This window comes from Ranitomeya imitator, chromosome 8 (genome assembly GCF_032444005.1).
Source record: "Ranitomeya imitator isolate aRanImi1 chromosome 8, aRanImi1.pri, whole genome shotgun sequence".
Taxonomy (NCBI): Eukaryota; Metazoa; Chordata; class Amphibia; order Anura; family Dendrobatidae; genus Ranitomeya; species Ranitomeya imitator.
Genome location: NC_091289.1, coordinates 105,132,118 through 105,158,062, shown reverse-complemented (window position 1 = coordinate 105,158,062; position 25,945 = coordinate 105,132,118). Strand labels below are relative to the sequence as shown.

At 47.7% G+C, this 25,945-nt stretch overlaps 1 protein-coding gene across 2 annotated transcripts in view; it reads right to left on the bottom strand.

Moving 5' to 3' along the window:
- The window catches only part of TPR (translocated promoter region, nuclear basket protein), a 196,935-nt gene that overhangs the window by 132,110 nt on the left and 38,880 nt on the right, over positions 1-25,945 (bottom strand). For both annotated transcript variants that reach the window (XM_069737241.1, XM_069737242.1), the window contains exons 4-8: positions 18,302-18,398; positions 9,643-9,746; positions 8,487-8,651; positions 8,274-8,366; positions 7,270-7,350 (exon numbers count right to left, since the gene is read on the bottom strand). In XM_069737241.1, the coding sequence (XP_069593342.1) occupies positions 7,270-7,350; positions 8,274-8,366; positions 8,487-8,651; positions 9,643-9,746; positions 18,302-18,398 (540 nt within the window). The remainder of the gene's footprint in view (positions 1-7,269; positions 7,351-8,273; positions 8,367-8,486; positions 8,652-9,642; positions 9,747-18,301; positions 18,399-25,945) is intronic.

Here is a 25,945-nt window from a genome sequence, read left to right as displayed (position 1 = left end):
CAACCGCGCCAAGGGAGTTCACGAAGATCATGGCGGCGCTGATGGCCATCTTGAGAGTCAGAGGCTTGGTCCTATTTCCATACCTCGACGACATCCTCATCAAGGCTCCGTCCTTTGCTCAGGCCCACGAAAGCCTGTCCATTGTTCTCGACACCTTAGCCCGTTTCGGGTGGCTGGTCAACCGGAAGAAGTCCTGCCTTATTCCTTCTCAGCGCATCATCTTTCTGGGCATGCTTTTCGACACTCGTCAGACCAGAGTCTTCCTTCCCAAAGACAAGAGATCCACTCTTTGTCGGGACATGCGCTTGCTCCAGGGTCCTCGGCCTCCCTCCCTCCGTTCAGCCATGAAGGTTCTGGGGAGGATGGTAGCTACATCGGAAGCGATTCCCTTCGCCCAATTTAATTCGCGACCCCTTCAGCAAGCCATTCTGTCTCAGTGGGACAGGTCTGTCTTCTCCCTGGATCGGCCAATCACACTCTTCTCGGGTCAAGCGGTCCCTCAACTGGTGGCTGACGTCACCTCTCATCTCCCAGAGCAGGTCCTTCCTTCCAGTTCACTGGCAGGTGGTGACAACGGACGCCAGCCTGATCGGCTGGGGTGCGGTTTTTCGCCACCTGACGGTTCAGGGCCGTTGGTCGTCGCAGGAGTCATCTCTGCCAATCGATGTCCTCGAAATTCGGGCCATCTTTTTGTCCCTCCGCCACTGGGAAAGGATCCTCAGGGGCCTTCTAGTCCGGATCCAGACGGACAACGCCACGGCTGTGGCATATGTCAACCATTGGGGGGGACCCGGAGCTCCTTGGCCCTTGCCGAGGTATCCAAGATCCTCCTTTGGGCAGAGGCAACGGTTCCGGTGATATCCGCGGTGCATATCCCCGGCGTGGACAACTGGGTCGCCGACTTCCTCAGCCGCGAGGGCCTCGCGGCAGGGGAATGGTCCTTGCATCCGGAGGTCTTCCATCAGATTTGTCTTCGATGGGGGACTCCGGACGTGGATCTCACGGCGTCTCGAATCAACAGGAAGGTTCCGCAGTTCGTCTCCAGGTCCCACGATCCTCTCGCAGTGGGCGTCGATGCTCTGGCCATTCCTTGGTCACTGTTCGAGCTGCCCTACCTGTTCCCACCCCTTCCATTACTTCCCAAACTGTTGAAGAAGATCAAAGCGGAAGGGGTGCCGGTCATCCTGATCGCCCCGGATTGGCCCAGGAGAGCTTGGTTCTCGGAGCTCGTCAACCTTCTCGCGGACGCTCCCTGGCGCCTTCCAGACAGGCCCGATCTGCTGTCCCAGGGTCCGATCTGCCACCCGAATTCTCGGTCGCTCAGTTTAACGGCGTGGCTGTTGAGACCGCGGTTCTAAGAGCGTCCGGCCTTTCGGACCGGGTGATTCACACCATGATTCAGGCTCGGAAGCCTTCGTCTTCCAGGATCTACTACCGCACCTGGAAGGCTTACTTCCGTTGGTGCGAGTCCAACCGCGTTCCGCCTATGGTTTTTTCCCTGCCTTCTCTTTTGGCCTTCCTTCAGGCAGGACTGGATTCAGGCCTGGCTCTTAGCTCCCTGAAGGGTCAGGTCTCTGCGCTGTCCATCCTCTTTCAGAAGACCTTGGCCTCTCGGCCACAGGTTAAGACCTTCTTTCAAGGGGTAGCCCACTCTGTCCCGCCGTACAGGGCCCCTGTGGAGGCATGGGACTTAAACCTGGTACTGGACGTTCTGAGGGTTTCTCCCTTTGAACCTCTTAGGGAGATTCCTCTATCAGTTTTATCTTGGAAGGTGGCCTTTCTTGTGGCCATCACGTCCATTCGCCGCGTTTCCGAGCTGGCGGCCCTGTCTTGCCGTCCTCCGTTTTTGGTCATTCACCAGGACAAGGTGGTCTTCCAGCCCCCACCTTCTTTTCTTCCTAAGGTGGTTTCAACCTTCCACCTCAACAAGGACATCGTTCTACCTTCCTTTTGTCCAGCTCCGACTCATCCTCTGGAGCAATCGTTGAACAAGCTGGACCTTGTCAGGGCAGTGAGGATCTATCTGGACAGAACGTCCACTTTCCGGAAGACGGATTCTTTTTTCGTCATTCCTGATGGCACACGCAGAGGCCAACCGGCTTCTAAAGCGACTATTGCTCGCTGGATCAGAATGGCAATTTTGGAGGCTTACCGGGTCAAGAACAGAGTGCCCCCTCCTGGGATTAAGGCTCACTCTACCCGGGCAGTCGGTGCCTCCTGGGCGGTGCACCACAGGGCTTCCGCCCTACAGCTTTGCAAAGCGGCAACTTGGTCTTCCATCCACACGTTCGCCAAATTTTACAGGGTCCATACCTACGCTTCGGCGGATGCCAGCCTAGGCAGAAGGATCTTGCAGGCGGCAGTGGTGAGTCCTCTGGCCTGATGGAAGTCTGTTTTTCCCGCCCTAGGGACTGCTTTGGGACGTCCCATGGTTCCTGTGTCCCCCAATGAGAGGCGATAAAGAAAACAGGATTTTTGGTTGCTTACCGTAAAATCTGTTTCTTGGAGCCTCCATTGGGGGACACAGCTCCCTCCCAATGTTTCTGTTGTTATCTGTTCTATGACTGTTCTTACGTTTACAGTTCTCAAGTTTGTGGTTATGGTTTTTCAACCCTGTTCTTTTCTCCTCCTGCTTTCTCACTAACTGAAAAGTATAATGCCAGTCGGTGGGGTGTACACTGCAGAGGAGGAGCTAACCTTTTTATTTGCATAGTGTCAGCCTCCTAGTGGCAGCAGCATACACCCATGGTTCCTGTGTCCCCAATGGAGGCTCGAAGAAACAGATTTTACGGTAAGCAACCAAAAATCCTGTTTTTGTGTGTGACTGCCCTGTGACCTGCTATCACCAGCAGTTACTGCATCAGAGGCACAGCTTGTTTACAGAGGAGCAGAACACAGTGGGCTCAGTAGCATTTTTTGCTAATAACATTCTTGCCATCCTCCTTCCCCCACCCTTAATCCCTGTCCTGTCAGCTGCCCTGCTCTCTCTCTCTCCAGGTGTCACCTTCCTCTCTGCAGGCTGTGAGTGCAGCTTACCGGAGATCACAAGGACTGTGTGTGAGGGGGAGGCAGAGACACGGCAGGAGAAGCACACAAGGCAGCATGTGAGGAGCAGAGGATGTGCCTGCCTGGAGTACAGAGCAGTGAGGGCTTCCGTCCTGCGATAGAGAGCACAGGGCTATAATAAAATGGCAGCCAGTCACACCTACAGCAGTGAGTTGTGCAGCTCACAGAGGCGTGCCCAGCTCACTGCTAATGTTGCTGCAATGTTACAGATAGGAGATAATAGACCAGTGCTGACCCTGTGTCCATGGGGTGCCGCAATCTGACACTGATAGTGCCCTACTACTGCTGCAAGACCAAGATGTCAGCCCCCAGTGCCTTCTTTAAACTCATAACACATGAAATCTGGTTCACATGCATTTCAAACTTGCTTATAGCAGCATGTTATGCTACATTACAGTGATTTATTAATGACCTACAAACGCGGTACCTTCCCTTTAAGGGCATAAAGTTTAAAAGTTTCAAAATTGTGACATATTCAAACGTTTTGACAAATTTCCGATATTTTCAGAAATAAATGCACGTCATATCGAACAAATTTTACCACCACCATAAAGTACAATATGTCACAAAAAAAACAAATCTCAGAATCAGTGGAAAAAGTTGAAGCGTTTCAGAGCTAAAACCACATAAAGTGACAGTGGTCAGAATTGTAAGAATTGGCTTGGTCACAAAGGCGAAAACAGGCTCTGGCCTGAAAGGGTTAAGTATATGTGCAGACTCTGTGTGTGCCATTACTATTGTTGCCAGGGAAGGTCTCACACTTTCCCCTTGAATAAAATGTTTGGGGTTGGTGAACATGCGCCTCTGGGACGCCAACCCCATCCTTCATGTCCCTCTGAGATTACTCCCACTGCTGCCTATTCGCTTCCGATGGATTGTCTATATAGTTTCCCTCTTGCATCATGACCTCTTGCTGCAGTTCCTGCGATTCCTCCCGTAATGTAACCCAAAATACTATCATTACCTATATCCAAATCTATGCAGGACAGTGACCTATGTGATGAGTAGTAACATAGGGGATATATACTACACCAGATGTAATCTATATCATCAGATGTAACTTATCTACGGTCACGTGCATTGCTGATAGACCCACTATCCCAGGCCGGTGCTGACGTAGATATGAGAATACAGCAATTCTTTTCATGGCTTCCCCTAAACCCCTGACTTTGCAATATATTACCTGAATACAACATTTTTCATCAGACATATGTATTCCAGTATACCTGCTGTAGATTACCGAGCCACTCATTTATTTTTCTGACTTTCCAGGAAGTTTCCTAGGAGTTTTTAGATTCTCTAGAATATATTCCCCTTTTAACTAACAATACAAACATAATACAACAAATAACAAAGCCTATGCCTCCAAACCAGTGGAGAGCAGGGTTATTAATTAGCCTGAGTTTAGCACCAATAGATTGTTTTTTCTTTATCGTTTTGGGTGTATAAAATAAAACCTTTAAACTTGTCTCCAGAGCTTACACCCCTCATTCTCGTGATGGACAATCATCAGTCCAGCGTGGATATATGTCATTCATAACCTCTAGGGGAAACAAAGAAATTCCCGGGCAATAAGAGAGGAAAGAAAAATAAAGTACCGTATATACTCGAGTATAAGCCGAGATTTTCAGCCCATTTTTGTTGGCTGAAAGTCCCCCTCTCGGCTTTTCCTCGAGTCATACCCAGGGGTCAGTAGGGGAGGGGGAGCGGGGGCTGTCTAATTATACTCATCTGCTCCTGGCGCGGTCCTCGCTTCTTCCAGCGCTGCAGCTTCTTCCTGTAGTGAGCGGTCGCATGGTATCGCTCATTACAGTAATGAATATGCGGCTCCACCTCCTATAGAGGTGGAGCCGCATATTCATTACTGTAATGAGCGGTAACAATGACCGCTCACTACAGGAAGAAAATGTGGCGCCGGGGAACAGACCTGCAGCAACGATGCCAGGAGCAGGTAAGTATGATGGGGGCAGTGCACGATATTCACCTGCTCCTCGTTCCACAGTCGGCGCCGCTGTGTCTTCTGCAGTGACGCTCAGGTCAGAGGGCGCGTTGACGCGATTAGTGCGCGCCACCCTCTTCCTGAACGTCGGCGCAGGGATGGGAAGACACAGCGGCGGTCAGCGGTGGTACGGGAAAGGTGAGTATTAGCAAGTGCCAGGGGCCTGAGAGGTGAGTATGTAATTTTTTTAATCGCAGAAACAGCATATGGGGCAAATATCTGTATGGAGCATCTTATGTGGCCATGTGCAGCATTATATGGGGGCAAATGTCTGTATGGAGCATCTTATGTGGCCATGTGCAGCATGATATAGGGCAAATATCTGTATGGGGCATCTGTATTGGGCCATGTGCAGCATTATATGGGGGCAAATATCTGTATGGAGCATCTTATGGGGTCATAATCAACATTTGTGAAGCATTATATGGGGCAAATATCTGTATGGAGCATCTTATGTGGCCATGTGCAGCATATGGGGAAAATATCTGTATGGGGCATCTGTATGGGGCTATATGCAGCATTATATGGGGGCAAATATCTGTATGGAGCATCTTATGGGGCCATGTGCAGCATTATATGAGGCAATTATCTGTATGGAGCATCTTATGGGGCCATGTGCAGCATTATATGGGGCAATTATCTGTATGGAGCATCTTATGGGGCTATAATCCACATTTGTGCAGCATTATATGGGGCATATTTAAATATGGAGCATCTTATGAGGCCCATCATGAACTGTATGGAGCATTATATGGGGCGTATTTTGTATGGAGCATCTTATGGGGTCATAATCAACATTTGTGCAGCATTATATGGGGCATATTTTAATATGGAGCATCTTATGGAGCCATCATAAACTGTATGGAGCATTTTATGGGGCTCCTGATTCAATATGGATATTAAAAAACACTTAAACTACTGATGTCTCAATTTCCACCCTAGGCTTATACTCGAGTCATTAAGTTTCCCAGTTTTTTGTGGCAAAATTAGGGGGGGGGGGGGGGGTGGGGGGTCGGCTTATACTTGGGTCGGCTTATACTCGAGTATATACGGTAATGTATAATGTCACTGGTATCCATCAGGAAATGCTCCCTCCTCCATTTACAGGGCGCAAAAACCATTCGTTAATGTCCTTTCAAGTCACTGCCTCTTTTGGGTTATCAAACATCTGTAGGTTTCCTGCCACAACCACTCATACGTGCCGGATCCTACACGGAATATGGCACCTCTTTCGCATGCAGTCTCCTCTTTACATCCATGAACTGCTCTCTTCTCCTTTGCACTTCTGCCGAGAAATCACGATATATGGATACAATTGTACCATTGATGGATAAATCTTCATGGTGTCTAGCTTTGCACAGAATTTTGTCTCTGAAGTGCGGCAGTGTCATAGTAGGGCGGGATGGTGCACCTTAAGGGGGGTACCCTGTGTGCACGTTGTATGGTAAAAAGCAGGGTCAAGGCTTGCTTGTTGAATTTCTTCGGTAACCAGGATTCAAAGTATACATCTGGATCTTGATCCTCCACAATAAGTAAATTATTTCTTCTGGACCTCTTCTCTAGGTCATCCACTTTGTTAAGAAGAATATTGAGGTTTTGTTTATTCATTTTAACATCTTTCTGTATACAGAATATAAGGTCTTCTACCACAGTCACTTATTTCTCCATGTCCCCCAACCTTTCATTAGACTTGTGCATGTCCTGCTTTATACATTCATTATCCTCTTGGAGATCACCCATTTGCGCCCTGAAGCTAGGGGCATGTGTTTGACAGGATGTGTCGGGGAGTCTTCAACTGCTCTTGCAAGCTTCCCCAGCTTGTCTGCTGCTCTGTCACTGCCCGAGGTTTTGTGTGGTGGTGACATCTTGGAGATGTCACCATCACAATCTCTCTGCCTCCTGCTGCGTGGTCATCTCAACTTCTAGCCCGTACAGACTGCTTCTCCTTTGGCTCTGGATAGCCCGATACAGGTGAGGGACTGTTTCCGAGAAGGTATGCTGGGCCAGTGCTGTTATTTAGACAGGATGCCGAGAGGAAGATCAGCTCCTCATCTGCTTCTCATGGCGGTCAGGACACCACCCCAATTGTGTCATATATACTGTAGTTGTGCTTCTGTGTTAGAAAAGTTAGTTGTGACACACAGCGCCATGATTACGTGTAAGTAACACTTTAGGTAGACCGTCTGTCTGACATGTAGCCTTACCTTGTAGAGGTTACAGAGTTTAATATTTGCTTTGAGTTCATTATGAAACTTTTCTTCCACATTGGCTTGCTTATCCTTTGCCTGTTAAAGCAAAGAAAAGTTTTATTAACATCATTGAAAAAAAAAAAAATCTTAACTTGGTTTTCTGTAATGTTTGTCTTTCTCAAACTATTTAACAAACCAAAAGAAAAACAAATACAATTGACATACTCAATATATTATCACGCCCCCTGGAGGAAGCAGATGCGAAACGCGCGTCGGGGTTATCAAGGTTTAGCGTGCCACGAGGCAGGACGATAGGAACACAGGTAATATGTACCGGGCAGTGTGCCCATGTAATTTAGAAGACATATAAGCATTTTTCACTTTGCTGATACAGCTGGTACTAGGAATTAGTGTTAAAAAGTGAGAGACCTCCTGGGTGTTGTCCTGGTGGGGGTTCTTTGCCGTACAAATTGGTATGGCTTCCTTATATGTAATATGAGGGGCTTTTTTAGCATTGTATTGCTTGCACTGAGGTATTGACCTCCGGTCTTTTAGGTACATCTTGACTATAAGGATTAACCCATTGTATGGCTAGCTGGCAGGTGTGTGTATGAAATTACATAGGGTCTGTATATAGGACTTACATTTAAGGATATGGCCGAATTGGAAGGTCTTATGTCTAATATGGTCTAAAATAACTTATGTATATTTAGGAGGGTACATATCCTGTGGGTTGGGTCGCTTACCTTGATCTAGTATTCCATCTGATTGTGAGGCACTATTTTAATATTTGTATGTGTCATTTATGTCAATAAAGATTTTGTTTTATATTATACACTTCGTGACTAAGGTTTCTTGTCCTGTAGTCAATATGTTTATATTGATCTTGGAGTGTGGCCCATTGGTGACTTGAGGAAATGGGTTGGTGCGTTTTGTTCATCATACTCAATATATTGTCAGGAATCAGAGCGGGGCTGTAACAAATCTACACTGTGGAGGTTATAAGAAATTCTACTTGCCTCTTTTAGTTTATTCATTAGATCTTCAGCTTGTTTTCGGAGATTTTCATTACTTGTTTTCAGACTTTTAACCTGTTCTTCCAGTCGAATAACCTTAAAAAGATCAAAAAATTCAAAAAAAAATTAAGCCGCTTCCAAACACTAGGTAAGGATTGAAAATTTAACACTAATGTGGCCAAGCAAGATCCATCCTAAGCAATATATCAAAGCTACCTCATCTTTTTTATTCTCCAGAGTTCCTTTAAGTTCTAAGATTTCATTGCCTTTCTGTCTTTGAACAGATAAAAGTTCGTCAGTTTTCGATCGCAGTTCATTGTTCAGCCAGGTGTTTTGGGTTTGCAGAAGTTCCTTTTCTTGTTCCAAGCGCTTCTCCCGATACTTGTGAGGAGGGGGGTAAAATGGAAGAGATATCAGGCAAAAAAAAACACCCAAGGTTCTTAGAGCTAGCTTGTCCTACTGAAATTAAAGTCATGAACAAACAAAATTCTGCACGAATACATTTCTTATTCTTTGTTAGATTTTATGACCTCTACAGAAAATTATATTGAATGAGTGCAATCCAAACTAAAACTTAGAAAACCACTAACGTGCTAACAATCAACCGGCCCCAACTGTTCTATTACAGTCCGTGTCAGGAAGTATTTGCATTCACCAGAATAATTCTGAAGTCACTTTTCTATGAACTGCACATTCTGCTTTTCCTCCATTAGACTTGGAAAAAGATCAATAAATCACAATTTTGAAACAAATAACAAAAAATGGGATCAGATGTACATTAACCCCCCCCCCCCCCACAAAGATCGAGCATACTGATAACGTTCTTGGTCAGATGAACATATTTTTGCCCAGTGTACGGTTGTGTTCAGAGTGTCAATGTGGGAAAAAGAAATAATAAAAAAAGCGCAGGATGTATGAATCTGGTGACTGTGCAAGCCAACAACATGCAGCTCCGGCGCTCGTTTGCTGCAATTCATAGACGCGAGTGGCTCGAGTTGTAGTATGGCCCTCTGAATGTGTCTAAAAGCACAGATGAACGACCAATTTCCATTATGCAAAACAAAAGTTTAAATGCTACCTAATGGAGAAAGCAGAGGCAGAAAATACTCATGGTGGAAAGCAACCTGAAAGTGTATCCTACATGAGGGAAGCGGCTGCTTGTCATTATATGGCTTCTATAGGGTAACTAAACATGCGGACTTACAGATCATTAGTGGCAGCATGCCACTGGAAGGGATAGCGCCCAGCTGTCTACTTGTACATGTCCTGGCACAGTAAACGCTGTGTGGGGAATAGCAGCGTGTACCAAGACGAGCAGTAACAGTATCTTGCTCTGCTTGACCAGACACACACAGATACCAGTCACATTTACCTTGATGGAGACCTCCGAGGACTGTAACTCGTCCAATTTTAGCTGGAGCTCTATCTTTGCAGCACTAGAGTCTTTCAGTTTTTCATTAAGACGTTTTATATCATCTGCCAAAAATGAACAAGAGAAGCGAGACAAACAAAGGGAATGGTGAGAAAATAAGTCATCATTTATCATATATACTGTACTAGAAGCAACATAACCACATATAACCCTTTCCATAAATTAAGCACCAGAAAAAAGGTCAGAGTATTTATATTAAAAAAATCTTACAAAATCTATTAATCAAAAATAATGAAAATAGAGATCAGAGTGACACTAAAAGCAGAAATATCAGGGGATGTTAGGAATTATATCTATTCCAAATTAGCAATATTTTAGACATGTAGTACATAAACAGTGCACTAGAAAAATGCAGCACAACAACTAGAGCTAGTTACAGCAACAACATCTCCCATATAGGTAGGTAGGCCTGAAGTAAAGGGCAGTAATACGTGCTGTATATCTGAGCCAGAGATAAAGTGCAATAGTGCGTACTACGTATGTAAACTAGAAGTACTCAAGTGCAGAAATAACGAATGCGTGATAAGCAATGTAACTTACATAAGTATGGATGGCAAATTGTAGATCCCCACCTGCCACCTCAACGCGCGTTTCGCTGGTTCTTCTCCAGTTGTGCCGCATTTTTTTTTATATATTAGGACCCCTGATGGGACCATTTTAATGCAGACTTGATATTATTTGATAAATGATTCTGTCTTTGGGGACAATTTGATTCAACTAGAAGCAACATGCAAACATCTCAGTGCCCTAGACTGCCCTATTTATAGGGGGCGCCACGGCACATGAGCTGTAACTAAGACGTTATAGATGCAAGGCTCCCATCAGCATGGGCTACCATGTCATACAACAAATACCAACGACACCCCGATCAGCCCCTTTATGTTGTAATTAGCATCGGGGTCCCAATGAGGGGTCGTCTACTATAACCAGCATGTCATGAAGAGCTGCTTGTACCATCACGTGATAGTTTGTGAGGGAGGCACCTCCAATGCAGATATGTATACAATATCTCTCCAGCTAACAAAATGCAAGACACCATTCCCCAAGCGTCCTTCATTGCCATTTCTGTGTCGGCTGACCCCATTGTCTGACTCCTACAAACATTGATGGGAGTATTTCGATAAAGTACTTGCTTCACTCAAGTGTAGCTCAAAGTTTTTACCTTCCTAATATATTTCGGTCATCATATTTATAAAGCACTGTGTACTTACAATTTCTCATTTTGATCTTTCTACCCAGTTAATTGTTCTCTTTCCATTAGATCTATGTAGAAACAGGAGGTCTCTTGTCCCTGCAATTATCATCCCCCTGTTTACCTCCTGACGCAGGGGCTCACTGTTCCCCCCCCGGGACTTGATCAGTGAGGAATTATGCAAAAATTGTCCTCCTGTTTCTACATAGAGCTTACAAAGATTCAGCTAGTCAGTTTTTAACCACGTCACAGACCTAATGGAAAAGAGAATAATTAACTTGGTAGAATGGAAAAATTAGCAATTGCAAGTCCACAGTGCTATATAACATGATGACTGCAATAGATGAAGACATTTTGTTTCTTTAATTAGGTATTGCCTGCTGCTGGTGTCAACAGCTATAACCCATGGTCTTGTGACCCAATGGCATGGATAAGAAATGAAAAAGCCAAGTATTATTAACCCCTTCAAGACCCAGCCTATTTTGACCTTAAAGACCTTGCCGTTTTTTGCAATTCTGACCAGTGTCCCTTTATGAGGTAATAACTCAGGAACGCTTCAACGGATCCTAGCGGTTCTGAGATTGTTTTTTCGTGACATATTGGGCTTCATGTTAGTGGTAAATTTAGGTCAATAAATTCTGCATTTATTTGTGATAAACACGGAAATTTGGCGAAAATTTTGAAAATTTCGCAATTTTCACATTTTGAATTTTTATTCTGTTAAACCAGAGAGATATGTGACACAAAATAGTTAATAAATAACATTTCCCACATGTTTACTTTACATCAGCACAATTTTGGAAACAAAATTTTTTTTTGTTAGGAAGTTATAAGGGTTAAAATTCGACCAGCGATTTGTCATTTTTACAACGAAATTTACAAAACCATTTTTTTTAGGGACCACCTCACATTTGAAGTCAGTTTGAGGGGTCTATATGGCTGAAAATACCCAAAAGTGACACCATTCTAAAAACTGCACCCCTCAAGGTACTCAAAACCACATTCAAGAAGTTTATTAACCCTTCAGGTGCTTCACAGAAGCAGAAGCAACATGGAAGGAAAAAATGAACATTTAACTTTTTAGTCACAAAAATTATCTTTTAGCAACAATTTTTTTATTTTCCCAATGGTAAAAGGAGAAACTGAACCACGAAAGTTGTTGTCCAATTTGTCCTGAGTACGCTGATACCTCATATGTGGGGGTAAACCACTGTTTTGGCGCACGGCAGGGCTTGGAAGGGAAGGAGCGCCATTTGACTTTTTGAATCAAAAATTGGCTCCACTCTTTAGCGGACACCATGTCACGTTTGGAGAGCCCCCGTGTGCCTAAAAATTGGAGCTCCCCCACAAGTGACCCCATTTTGGAAACTAGACGCCCCAAGGAACTTATCTAGATGCATAGTGAGCACTTTGAACCCCCAGGTGCTTCACAAATTGATCCGTAAAAATGAAAAAGTACTTTTTTTTCGCAAAAAAATTCTTTTAGCCTCAATTTTTTCATTTTCACATGGGCAACAGGATAAAATGCATCCTAAAATGTGTTGGGCAATTTCTCCTGAGTACACCAATACCTCACATGTGGAGGTAAACCACTGTTTGGGCACATGGTAAGGCTCGGAAGGGAAGGAGCGCCATTTGACTTTTTGAATGAAAAATTATTTCCATCGTTAGCGGACACCATGTCGCGTTTGGATAGCTCCTGTGTGCCTAAACATTGGCGCTCCCCCACAAGTGACCCCATTTTGGAAACTAGACCCCCCAAGGAACTAATTTAGATGCCTAGTGAGCACTTTAAACCCTCAGGTGCTTCACAAATTGATCTGTAAAAATGAAAAAGTAATTTTTTTTCACAAAAAAATTCTTTTCGCCTCAATTTTTTCATTTTCACATGGGCAGTAGGATAAAATGGATCATAAAATTTGTTGGGCAATTTCTCCCGAGTACGCCGATACCTCATATGTGGGGGTAAACCACTGTTTGGGCACTCGGCAGGGCTCGGAAGAAAAGGCGCGCCATTTGACTTTTTGAATGGAAAATTAGCTCCAATTGTTAGCGGACACCATGTCGCGTTTGGAGAGCCCCTGTGTGCCTAAACATTGGAGCTCCCCCACAAGTGACCCCATTTTGGAAACTAGACCCCCCAAGGAACTTATCTAGATGCATATTGAGCACTTTAAACCCCCAAGTGCTTCACAGAAGTTTATAACGCAGAGCCATGAAAATAAAAAATAATTTTTCTTTCCTCAAAAATGATTTTTTAGCCTGGAATTTCCTATTTTGCCAAGGATAATAGGAGAAATTGGACCCCAAATATTGTTGTCCAGTTTGTCCTGAGTACGCTGATACCCCATATGTGGGGGTAAACCACTGTTTGGGCGCACGGCAGGGCTCGGAAGGGATGGCACGCCATTTGGCTTTTTAAATGGAAAATTAGCTCCAATCATTAGCGGACACCATGTCACGTTTGGAGAGGTCCTGTGTGCCTAAACATTGGAGATCCCCCAGAAATGACACCATTTTAGAAACTAGACCCCCAAAGGAACTAATCTAGATGTGTGGTGAGGACTTTGAACCCCCAAGTGCTTCACAGAAGTTTATAACGCAGAGCCATGAAAATAAAAAAAAAAATTATTTTCTCAAAAATGATCTTTTAGCCTGCAATTTTTTATTTTCCCAAGGGTAACAGGAGAAATTTGACCCCAAAAGTTGTTGTCCAGTTTCTCCTGAGTACGCTGATACCCCATATGTGGGGGTAAATCACTGTTTGGGCACATGCCGGGGCTCGGAAGTGAAGTAGTGACGTTTTGAAATGCAGACTTTGATGGAATGCTCTGTGGGCGTCACGTTGCGTTTGCAGAGCCCCTGATGTGGCTTAACAGTAGAAACCCCCCACAAGTGACCCCATTTTGGAAACTAGACCCCCAAAGGAACTTATCTAGATGTGTGGTGAGCACTTTGAACCCCCAAGTGCTTCATAGAAGTTTATAATGCAGAGCCGTGAAAATAATAAATACGTTTTCTTTCCTCAAAAATAATTATTTAGCCCAGAATTTTTTAATTTTCCCAAGGGTAACAGGAGAAATTTGACCCCAATATTTGTTGTCCAGTTTCTCCTGAGTACGGTGATACCCCATATGTGGGGGTAAACTACTGTTTGGGCACATGCCGGGGCTTGGAATTGAAGTAGTGACGTTTTGAAATGCAGACTTTGATGGAATGCTCTGCGGGCGTCACGTTGCGTTTGCAGAGCCCCTGATGTGCCTAAACAGTAGAAACCCCCCACAAGTGACCCCATTTTGGAAACTAGACCCTGAAAGGAACTTTTCTAGATGTGTGGTGAGCACTTTGAACCCCCAAGTGCTTCATAGAAGTTTATAATGCAGAGCCGTGAAAATAATAAATACGTTTTCTTTCCTCAAAAATAATTATTTAGCCCAGAATTTTTTATTTTCCCAAGGGTTACAGGAGAAATTGGACCCCAAAAGTTGTTGTCCAGTTTCTCCTGAGTACGCTGATACCCCATATGTGGGGGTAAACCACTGTTTGGGCACACGTCGGGGCTCAGAAGGGAAGTAGTGACTTTTGAAATGCAGACTTTGATGGAATGGTCTGCGGGTGTCACGTTGCGTTTGCAGAGCCCCTGGTGTGCCTAAACAGTAGAAACCCCCCACAAGTGACCCCATTTTAGAAACTAGACCCCCCAAGGAACTTATCTAGATATGTGGTGAGCACTTTGAACCCCCAAGTGCTTCACAGACGTTTACAACGCAGAGCCGTGAAAATAAAAAATCATTTTTCTTTCCTCAAAAATTATGTTTTAGCAAGCATTTTTTTAGATTCACAAGGGTAACAGGAGAAATTGGACCCCAGTAATTGTTGCGCAGTTTGTCCTGAGTATGCTGGTACCCCATATGTGGGGGTAAACCACTGTTTGGGCACACGTCAGGGCTCGGAAGTGAGGGAGCACCATTTGACTTTTTGAATACGAGATTGGCTGGAATCAATGGTGGCGCCATGTTGCGTTTGGAGACCCCTGATGTGCCTAAACAGTGGAAACCCCTCAATTCTAACTCCAACACTAACCCCAACACACCCCTAACCCTAATCCCAACTGTAGCCATAACCCTAAACACAACCCTAACCGCAACACACCCCTAACCACAACCCTAACCCCAACACACCCCTAACCCTAACCACAACCCTAATTCCAACCCTAACCCTAAGGCTATGTGCCCACGTTGCGGATTCGTGTGAGATATTTCCGCACCATTTTTGAAAAATCTGCGGGTAAAAGGCACTGTGTTTTACCTGCGGATTTTCCGCGGATTTCCAGTGTTTTTTGTGCGGATTTCACCTGCGGATTCCTATTGAGGAACAGGTGTAAAACGCTGCGGAATCCGCACAAAGAATTGACATGCTGCGGAAAATACAACGCAGCGTTTCCGCGCGGTATTTTCCGCACCATGGGCACAGCGGATTTGGTTTTTCATATGTTTACATGGTACTGTAAACCTGATGGAACACTGCTGCGAATCCGCAGCCAAATCCGCACCGTGTGCACATAGCCTAATTCTAAAGGTATGTGCACACGCTGCGGAAAACGCTGCGGATCCGCAGCAGTTTCCCATGAGTTTACAGTTCAATGTAAACCTACGGGAAACAAAAATCGCTGTGCCCATGCTGCGGAAAAACTGCACGGAAACGCAGCAGTTTACATTCCGCAGCATGTCACTTCTTTGTGCGGATTCCGCAGCGGTTTTACAACTGCTCCAATAGAAAATCGCAATTGTAAAACCGCAGTGAAATGCGCAGAAAAAAAGCGGTAAATCCGCCATAAATCCGCAGCGGTTTAGCACTGCGGATTTATCAAATCCGCAGCGGAAAAATCCGCAGAGGACCAGAATACGTGTGCACATTCCTAGCCCTAACCCTAGCCCTAACCCTACCCCTAACCCTAACCCTACCCCTAACCCTACCCCTAACCCTAACCCTAACCCTAACCCTACCCCTAACCCTAACCCTACCCCTACCCCTAACCCTACCCCTAACCTTAACCCTAACCCTACCCCTAACCCTACCCCTAACCCTATTCTATCATTAGTGGAAAAAAAAAAATTTCTTTATTTTTTTATTGTCCCTACCTATGGGGGTGACAAAGGGGGGGGGGTCATTTATTATTTTTTTTATTTTGATCACTGAGATAGATTATATCTCAGTGATCAAAATGCACTTTGGAACGAATCTGCCGGCCGGCAGATTCGGCGGGCGCACTGCGCATGCGCCCGCCATTTTGGAAGATGGCGGCGCCCGGGAGAAGACGGACGGGACCACGGCTGGATCGGTAAGTATGATAGGGTGGGGGGGGACCACGGGGGGGGGGATCGGAGCACGGGGGGGGGAATCGGAGCGCGGGAGGGGTGGAACGGAGCGCGGGGGGCGTGGAACGGAGCACGGGGGGGCTGGAACGGAGCACGGGGGGGTGGAACGGAGCACGGGGGGGGTGGATCGGAGTGCAGGGGGGGTGATTGGAGCACGGGGGGGTGATTGGAGCACGGGGGGAGCGGACACGAGCACAGGGGGGAGCGGAGCACAGGACGGAGGGGAGCCGGAGCAGTGTACCGGCCAGATCGGGGGGCTGGGGGGGCGATCGGTGGGGTGGGGTGGGGGCACACTAGTATTTCCAGCCATGGCCGATGATATTTCAGCATCGGCCATGGCTGGATTGTAATATTTCACCCGTTATAATGGGTGAAATATTACAAATCGCTCTGATTGGCAGTTTCACTTTCAACAGCCAATCAGAGCGATCGTAGCCACGAGGGGGTGAAGCCACCCCCCCTGGGCTAAACTACCACTCCCCCTGTCCCTGCAGATCGGGTGAAATGGGAGTTAACCCTTTCACCCGATCTGCAGGGACGCGATCTTTCCATGACGCCGCATAGGCGTCATGGGTCGGAATGGCACCGACTTTCATGACGCCTACGTGGCGTCATGGGTCGGGAAGGGGTTAAAGGGATAGTCCTATTTTACAAAGTAATGGCAAATTTGTATTATAACCTACAACTTTGACCTGTTGAGGCCTTATGGAAGGAATTCAAAAAAACTTGAGAATGAAGAGGACATAGCATTGCTTTAGCACTATGCATGGCCCTTATATGACCAGCTGAAAATAAAGGTCCCATGGATGCCAACAGTGATAAATCAGACAACGTTGGGTAAAGGGGAGGTCCGAAAACAAAGCTAAAATCTAATAGTGTAAACAGTTTATAACACATGTTAATTAAAAATTCCCCATTTTCCTATTTTTTTTTTAACTTCCGTTTTGATGGCGTTTTATTTTATAATCCCCAACGCAGGCTGGGATACGCAAACAAAACATCATTGGGGGCTGAGTCTGTAGTCACTGAGCTGCTAGCCCCACCCTGGAACAAAGTGTGGCATCTATTTCAGGGGCTGAAATAGTCCCCGCTTTACTGACTATGCGCCAATTTCTAGGCACTCAGTATAAGCTCCCCGTTAATTGCACAATATTCCTTTAAATGCGCAGTGACAGTGCGCTCCCTTGCCATCACTAATGAGAAGTGAGAAGACAGCAAGAGAGCATTCTGGCAGTACGCATAAAAAAAACCAAGGGGAGCAAGAGCAGAGAGCAGCCTCCAAAACAGATGTTACCGAGGACGTACTGCAGTAAGTTTCACACTGTTAACACTTAGATGAAAGATGCTAAACTGGTGCTGACACTTCAATGGAGCGACACATGCCACTTTCTTGGCACAGTAATGTGTCTTAGAAGGTTATACGTTATGTGGAACGGCTTTATCCGTAGACCCTTGCTTTTGTCATCATTTTCTGCATATGTCCTATAATGTAGACACTTGACCGTGCCAATTTAGCATCTTCTAATGTATAATCACTGTACTGTTAATTGTTGGACCATGTGAAAGTATTCTGTAGAAAGAAGGACACACCAGGAGATGACAGGCACTACTGGGCGTCCCACCCTTTTACAGGGCGAGATACTCAAACATGAAACAACAGGTGACCAGCCCCATGTTGGGTACCACTGCTTTGCCTAGCAATCTGTGAGAACGTATATCACGAGGCGCCGTCCTTTCTATGCTTTTATTTCCTATTGATACGGTCATCACTTATATGCACATAGTCAGAATGCTTTGATTTTATGCATTTAGAGTGTTGGTACAAAATGATTGAAGGCATGTTTTCCAATTTTGAAGCTGCAGAAACTTTAAACCTTTTAGAATAAGCATAAATCACAGGACAGAGAAAAACACAACTCCTCTTAATCATCTATTGCCCTGTGCCACCCTCGTGGCTCACAGTCGAACACTGTGGTGGATGCGCAGAATACATGAATACACGAGGTCATGCTTTCCTTGGATTCCTCACCATTAAGATGTTCCAGCTCTTGGGCTCGGCGCTCATTGGTGCGGACCAGATCTCTCTTTTCAGATTCAGCGGAATCTCTGGCTCTTGTTAACTGACTCTGAAAAGCAAGAACGTGACTAACATTACTAGAAGAGAAGAGTAACTAGCTGCCAAGCTCCACAATGACACTCAGCATTAGGGCAGCTGCAGACGGCGGTATATTCTCAGACTGAATCGGGCTGACATCTTGTACATCACACTGATCCTAGTGTCAGCATAGTTTGATGCCACTCAGATGAGGAGAAGATGGAGAAAAAAAATTCTCCATTCTATCAGTCTGTGAAAATCGGACCGCACTCCCAATCTCATCCAAGTGCAGTCTGATGATTTCACGGACTCACTGCCTTGCATGACAGAGTGAGATCCCAATATCAGATCAAACTTGGGCACACAGCGATTTTTTCCTTGGCTGGGGGAATAAAAATAAATAAATCTGAAATGTTCACGTCCCAATGGACTAACATTGGTCCGGGTGCGATCCAATAATCTGCTGGATCGCACTCGGACTGGGAATACATGCATCTCCCTTAAGGATGAAAATATATTAACATCTAAGGCTGTTGGGAGCGCGCACACATTTTTGTCAAAGCTGTTCACACATAATCCAAAATTATAGGACAAAAATTATAGAAAATTCCCTTGGAAGGGTAAAAAAACGACAGGCTGACAGTCTAGATTAAAATGCTAAAACAATATCTGATACTGCAGGAGTCTCAGGCTTAGAAGGGTAAACGGACCGCACACAGAAAAAATGGGGAACCTGTCACCCCCTTAGGCGTTTGTAACTAAAAGAGCCACCTTGTGCAGCACTAATGCTGCATTCGGACAGGGTTAGGCTTCTTTCACACTAGCGTCGGAATCTCCCCGTCGCAATGCGTCGGGGAGAGATTCCGACGCTAGCGTTTAACGCTTTGCACAATGGGTGCAGCGGATGCATTTTTCCGGCGCATCCGCTGCCCCATTGTAAGGTGCGGGGAGGTGGGGGCGGAGTTCCGGCCGCGCATGCACGGTCGGAAAAAGCAGTCCGTCGGGAGAAAAAAACGTTACATGTAGGGTTTTTTTTCCCCGACGGTCCGCCAAAGCACGACGCATTCGTCGCAAGACGGATGCGAAGTGTGCAAATCCGTCGCAAATGCGTCGCCAATAGAAGTCTATGGGGAAAAAACGCATCCTGCAAGCACTTTTGCAGGATGCGTTTTTTCTGCAAAACGACGCATTGTGACGGATTTACAAAAAACGCTAGTGTGAAAGTACCCTTAGTTATACTCCCTGCACACACTGAATTAAACGTTTATAAAATGTGCCCCCTCATATTGTGAAATCGTCCCGGGGCAGGTCTTTCCCTCCTAATCAGAGGCAGCACAGCCGTCACTCTGGGTCTGTGAGCGCCGGGCACCAACTCCTCTTGCTTCAGCAGTGTCCCCGGCGCCTGCGCTGTAAGTTCGAAGGGCAGCGCAACTGCGCATGCCCAGAAAAAAAAAATACTTACAGCGCAGGCGACGGGGACGATAGTGAAGCAAGAGGAGGTGGTGCCCGGCGCTCGCAGGCCCAGAGTGACGGCTGTGCTACGTCTGATTAGGGGGAAAGACCCGCCCCGGGACAATTTCACAGTATGAGGGGGGCACATTTTATAAGCGTTTATTTCAGCGTGTGCAGGGAGAATAACTAAAAAAGCCACCTTGTCAGAATGCAGCATTAGTGCTGCACAAGCTGGCTATTTTAGTTACAAAAGCCCGGGTTCCCTTAAAGGCTGTATTCCCTGAGGGACACAAGGACACCATTTTTTCCTGTTTGACTTTTTGATCACTTTATTCCATTCTTTGTGTCAGTATAATGAAAAATAGGGATTTTTGTGTGTACTCACCGTAAAATCCTTTTCTCCGAGCCACTCATTGGGGGACACAGGACCATGGGTGTTATGCTGCTGTCACTAGGAGGCTGACACTAAGTTGAGACAAAAAAAGGTTAGCTCCTCCCCTGCAGTATACACCCTCATGCTGGCTTCCAGAGACCCAGTTCAGTGCAAAAGCAGTAGGAGATTAATAATAATATATCACGTAACATTAGAGTATAACATGTCAAAGAAAGTAAAAAAAAAAACGAAAAAGGTAACGAGCCGAACAGGCCAACAGATTGGGGGCTGTGTCCCTCAATGAGTGGCTCGGAGAAAAAGATTTTACGGTGAGTACACAAAAATCCATATTTCTCCTTCGCCACATTGGGGGACACAGGATCATGGGACGTCCCAAAGCGGTCCCTGGGTGGGGAACAATACAACCAAATAACTTCGTGTACCATCTGACTATAAATGCGCGACGGCGCATCCACAGAAGAATGAATGTGGACATTGTAGTGCTTTGTGAAAGTATGGAGGCTGGACCACGGTGCGGCCTTGCAAACCTGCTCCGCCGTTGCCTGGTGCCGGATGGCCCAGGAAGCACCCATCGACCAAGTGGAGTGTGCTCTAATCCCCGCCGGGATAGGTCTGCCCCTGACCCGATAGGATTCTTGGATAGCAGACCGAATCCATCTGGCTATCGTGGCCTTAGACGCAGCCAAACCCTTTCTGTGACCCTCCGAGAGGACAAAGAGGGAGTCCGATTTGCAGAAATGAGCAGTTCTTGAAATTTACCTCCTAAGGGCCCGTACCACGTCCAGGGTATGAAGGGCCTTTTCGACCCTGTGTTTTGGCTGTGGGCAGAAGGCGAAAAGATGAGACCACCTTAGGAAGAAAGACCGGAGATAGGCGTAGGACTACCTTGTCCTGGTGGAAGGCAAGGAAAGGCGCCCGGCAGGATAAAGCGGCCAATTCTGAGACCCGTCTGATAGACGTCACTGCTACAAGGAAGGCAACCTTCCAGGAGAGGACAGTTAGCGGGACGTCCTGCAGAGGTTCAAACGGAGGTTCCTGAAGAACACTCAGAACCAAATTAAGATCCCAGGTCTCTAACGGCATTCTGTAGGGGGGTACCACATGGGAGACCCCCTGAATGAAGGTCCTGACTTGCAAGTTGGCAGCGATCTTACGTTGGAACAACACAGATAACGCTGAGATCTGACCCTTGAGGGAACTCAGCACCAGGCCGGAATCCAAGCCGGACTGTAGGAAATCCAAAATGGAAGGGATTGAGAAAACGAGCGGAGGGTGACCTCGGAGCCTGTACCACGAGAAGAAGGTTTTCCAGGTGCGGTGATAGATGCAAGCGGAAGACGCTTTGCGAGCACTTATGGTGGGAATGACCTGCTGAGAGAAACCAGCTTGAGTTAGAATCCAGGTTTCAACAGCCACGCCGTTAAACGTAGGGCCCCTGAGCTCTGGTGGCAGATCGGCCCTTGGCGAAGCAGATCTGGGTGGTCTGGTAACCGCCAGGGAACGTCTGATACGAGCTGAACGAGCTCCGCGTACCATGCGTGAAGTGGCCAATCCGGAGCGACAAGGATGACCAGAACCCCCTCCGTCTTGATTTTTCGGATCACCTTCGGCAGTAAGGGAAGCGGAGGAAACACATACGGGAGTTGGAACCGATGCCACGGGGATATCAGTGCGTCCACCCCGATGGCCTGGGGATCCCGAGAACGTGCTATGAAGTTGTCAACTTTGGCGTTCAGTCTGGACGCCATCAGATCAACGTCCGGGGTTCCCCAGCGAAGGCAGATTTGCCGGAAAACCTCTGGATGAAGTTCCCACTCCCCCCGAGGCAAGACCCTGACGGCTGAGAAAGTCCACCGCCCAGTTCTCGACGCCCGGAAAATGCACCGCGGAAATGGTAGTGGTTGGCCTCGGCCCAACGAAGAATGTGGGACACTTCCTGCATCGCTGCCCTGCTGCGGGTACCCCCCTGATGGTTTATATACGCCACCGCTGTGACGTTGTCCGATTGAACACGAATTGGGTGACCCGCGAGCAGGGGGTGAAAGCGTCTCAGGGCGAGTCTGATCGCTCGAATCTCCAGGATGTTTATAGGGAGCCTCGACTCCCGAATTGTCCAACGCCCCTGGGCAGAGTGGTGTAGAAACACCGCTCCCCAATCGAGGAGACTGGCGTCGGTAGTTACCACCAGTCAGCGGACCGGGAGAAAAGACTTCCCCCTGGAGGAGAGATGATCCCAGAGTCCACCATGTGAGGGCTTGCCTGATCCATGGGGACAGAGGGCATGGCCGATCGAGGGATAAGGGACTCCTGTCCCAGTTGTCCAGCAGAGCCTGTTGTAAGGGGCGGAGATGGAGTTGAGCGAAGTGGACCGCTTTTATTGCGGCCACCATTTTTCCCAGGATCTTCATGGCAAACCGGATGGGCCGTGGACGAGGATGACAGAGCGTCCGAGCTCCCTGCTGAAGCTCTTGGGCCTTGGACCGAGGAAGCAGGACCAGTCCCCTTGATGTGTCCAGGATCATGCCTAGGAAGGAGATCCTTTGGGCAGGAATGGGAGAGGACTTGTCCGAGTTGATTAACCAGCCCAGGCGCGAAAGAGAATCCAAGGTAATGTGGACGCTTGCTTCGCAGGCCTGATAAGACGGACCTTTTATGAGGATGTCGTCTAAGTATGGCAACACGATCACTCCTCGAGAGTGAAGAATGGCCATGACAGCCGCCATGACTTTTGTGAATACCCTGTGCGCCGTGACAAGACCGAAGGGTAAGGCCGTGAATTGAAAGTGGTCCTCTAGGATGGCGAAACGTAGGAACCTTTGATGTGGTGGGAAGATTGGGATATGAAGGTAAGCATCTTTGATGTCTATTGATGCTAGGAACTCTCCTCTCTCCATCGAGGAGACGACCGACTGAAGGGATTCCATCCTGAAGTGCCGTACTTTTACATACTTGTTTAGGAGCTTCAGGTCCAAAATGGAGCGTACAGTCTCGTCCTTTTTTAGCACGACGAAGAGGTTTGAGTAAAAACCTCTGAATCTCTCGTGTTGCGGAACCGGTACGCGGTACGATGACCCCGCTTTGGCGGAGGGATTCGATGGCGCAGTGAAGGGCGCGAGACTGAGCTCCCGAACTTGTGAGACGCGAGGGAAAAAAAACGTGCTGGGGGGGGGTTGTGAAGAGTTCTATTTTGTAGCCAGAAGACACCAGATCCCTGACCCATTCGTCGTGGACGACGGAGGGCCAGACTTGTTGAAAAAGAAGCAGACGTCCGCCTACTTTGGAGGTGTCGACTTGAATAGTCCCCGAGTCATTGCGAAGGGAATCTGGCAGGCCTGGACCCTCTGGTTCTGGGATGCCTAGGCTTTCCTCGCCAGGACTGATTCGGCCTAAAAGAAGGTCAAGAGTCTCTGTCTGTGCATGCGGATCGTTCTGATCTGGATGAGGCAGCGGGATTGGACCAGAATGGGCTACTGCAAAAGGGCCGAAAGCGAAAATATTGTTGGCGCTGAAAGGCAGCTTTGGGCCTGTGTTGCGGGAGGAACTTGCTCTTCACTCCTGTAGCGTCGGAGATAAGCTGGTCTAGTTTTTCTCCAAAAAGACGCCCGCTCTGAAAGGGCAGGGAAATCAGAGACTTTTTGAGGAGGAATCTGCACGCCACTCTCTGAGCCAGATAGCTCTCCTAATGGTGATGGCGTTCGAAGCCGCAGTTGCTGCACAGTCTGCTGCGTCGAGAGACGCATACATCACATAATCTCCAGCCATGGCAATTTGTTTGGCAAGGTCCGCCACCTCAGACGGAAGATCCTGTTCCTGAATGTATTTTGCGAGGGCATCTGCCCAGAAAACCATTGCCTTGGCAACCCAAGCCGCAGCGAAGGAGGGAGATAGAGAGGAACCTGAGGCTTCGTACACTGAGCGAGCTAGGCGTTCTGTGGGATTCTTAATTGAAGCACCATCAGGAACGGAGAAGAGAGTTTTGGTAGCTAAGTGCGAAACCGGAGGATCTACTAGTGGAGATTCCATCCAATTGTTAACAAGATCTGCGGAAAAGGAATACTTCGATTCCAGGGCCTTTTTGCCCGTAAAACGCTTATCCGGATGCTCCCTGTGTCACCTGACTAAATCCAGGAAATCTGGGTGAGAGGCGAACGTCTTATGGGAATGCTTGGTTCTCGTAAAGGAGACGGAATGGTCCGGAGCAGAACTAGGGTCATCGTCCACTTTTAGTGCATGATTGACTGCCTCGATGAGGGAGTCGACATTAGATCTAAACTCCGGAGCATCCGGGTCTAAGGATGCATCAGACTCATATTCAGAGTCGTGATCGCTACGAGCCCCTAGAGAGGGTGAGCGAGAAGTGGAGCTACCCGAGGATGACTGGTGTGGTGAGTGCTCAGGGGAGGTAGTGCGGATCCGTTTTCTGGATGACCGCGCCTCCTTCCGGTGAGAGCGGCCCCTGCTGGCCGATGATTCCCCTGTTACAGAGGGATCTCTTAACCCATGAAAAAGAGTGCCCCGCTCCCCAGAGGGGTCAAGAAGGGATTTAATCGCTTTGGCTAAAGAATCCATGGACTGTGACAGTGACCCGGCCCACTCAAGAGGGCTAGATTCACTGGGTTCGGTGGCGGCGGAGGGCTCCTAGGGCATCGCAGGCTGAGCAGAGGGGGCAACTCTGAGGCCGAGGAAGTGGAGCCTGGCAGGTGGTACACGCAGTAAAGAAGGTAGTATGCACCTTAGTGATCTTTTTGGCCCTTGACTGGGACATGATGTATCCTAATGTAAGAGATAGTCCTCAGGGTCTATAGACTATGGAAGCGAGGGTGACGCTTCAAGGAGAACCTAACGTGGTCTCCTTACCCGTGGTCCTGTGTCCCGCAAAGAGTGAGGCGGCGGCGGCGCTGAAGGGAAGACAGCCGGCGTCCAGAGCGCTGCACGTGGAGGAGCTGGAGCTGCGGTGTGCAGTGAAAGAAAGATGGCCGCCGGGGGTTGGGAGGGTAATCTCGCAGAGAGCGAGAAGCGCCAGGATCAGAGCCGCAGGATGACGCGAAAAGGTGGGCGGGGCCTATTGGGATGTGGCCTGTGCTAGGCCGAAGCCGGGGACTAAATTTGCGGCCTCGGCCCGGCGCGCAGCCGCGGAGTGCCGGCGCCTAGTGGAGACCCTGAAAAGGAGTGCCCCGCTCCTGTGAAGGAGCCCTCTGGAACCGCCAGGACGACCGACCCCCCCATGTGGCACTTACCCCGAACAGAAGGGGATCGCAGAGAAGCTTGCCGCAGGTGAGATGTGCCCGGGGGGGATTAGGAAGGTGCAGGGTTGGGGAAGCCTCTATCCACCATCTCCATGAGATGGGGGTGGAGAGGAACCGTCCGCCTCCTTCCATCATCCGCTTTCTCAGTGGGGGGGGGGGGGGGGGGAAGAGAGATTGGTCCCTTGAAAGGAGCCAGTCGACCCCAAAAATCAGCTCAGGCAGTGGCATCCCACGTCGCAGGAGAGGATACGGAGAGGTAAAACTCCCGTGCTCGCCTGTTGTTGGTTCGGGGAGATCGGAGCCTTGAAAGGTTCCATCGCCCCTTCTTCCGGTAAAAAAAAAATAAAAAAAATTAAATCCAGTGTGCCTCCTATGGACACTAAGCTTGAACTGGGTCTCTGGACGCCAGCATGAGGGTGTATACTGCAGGGGAGGAGCTAACCCTTTTTTTCTCTCAACTTAGTGTCAGCCTCCTAGTGACAGCAG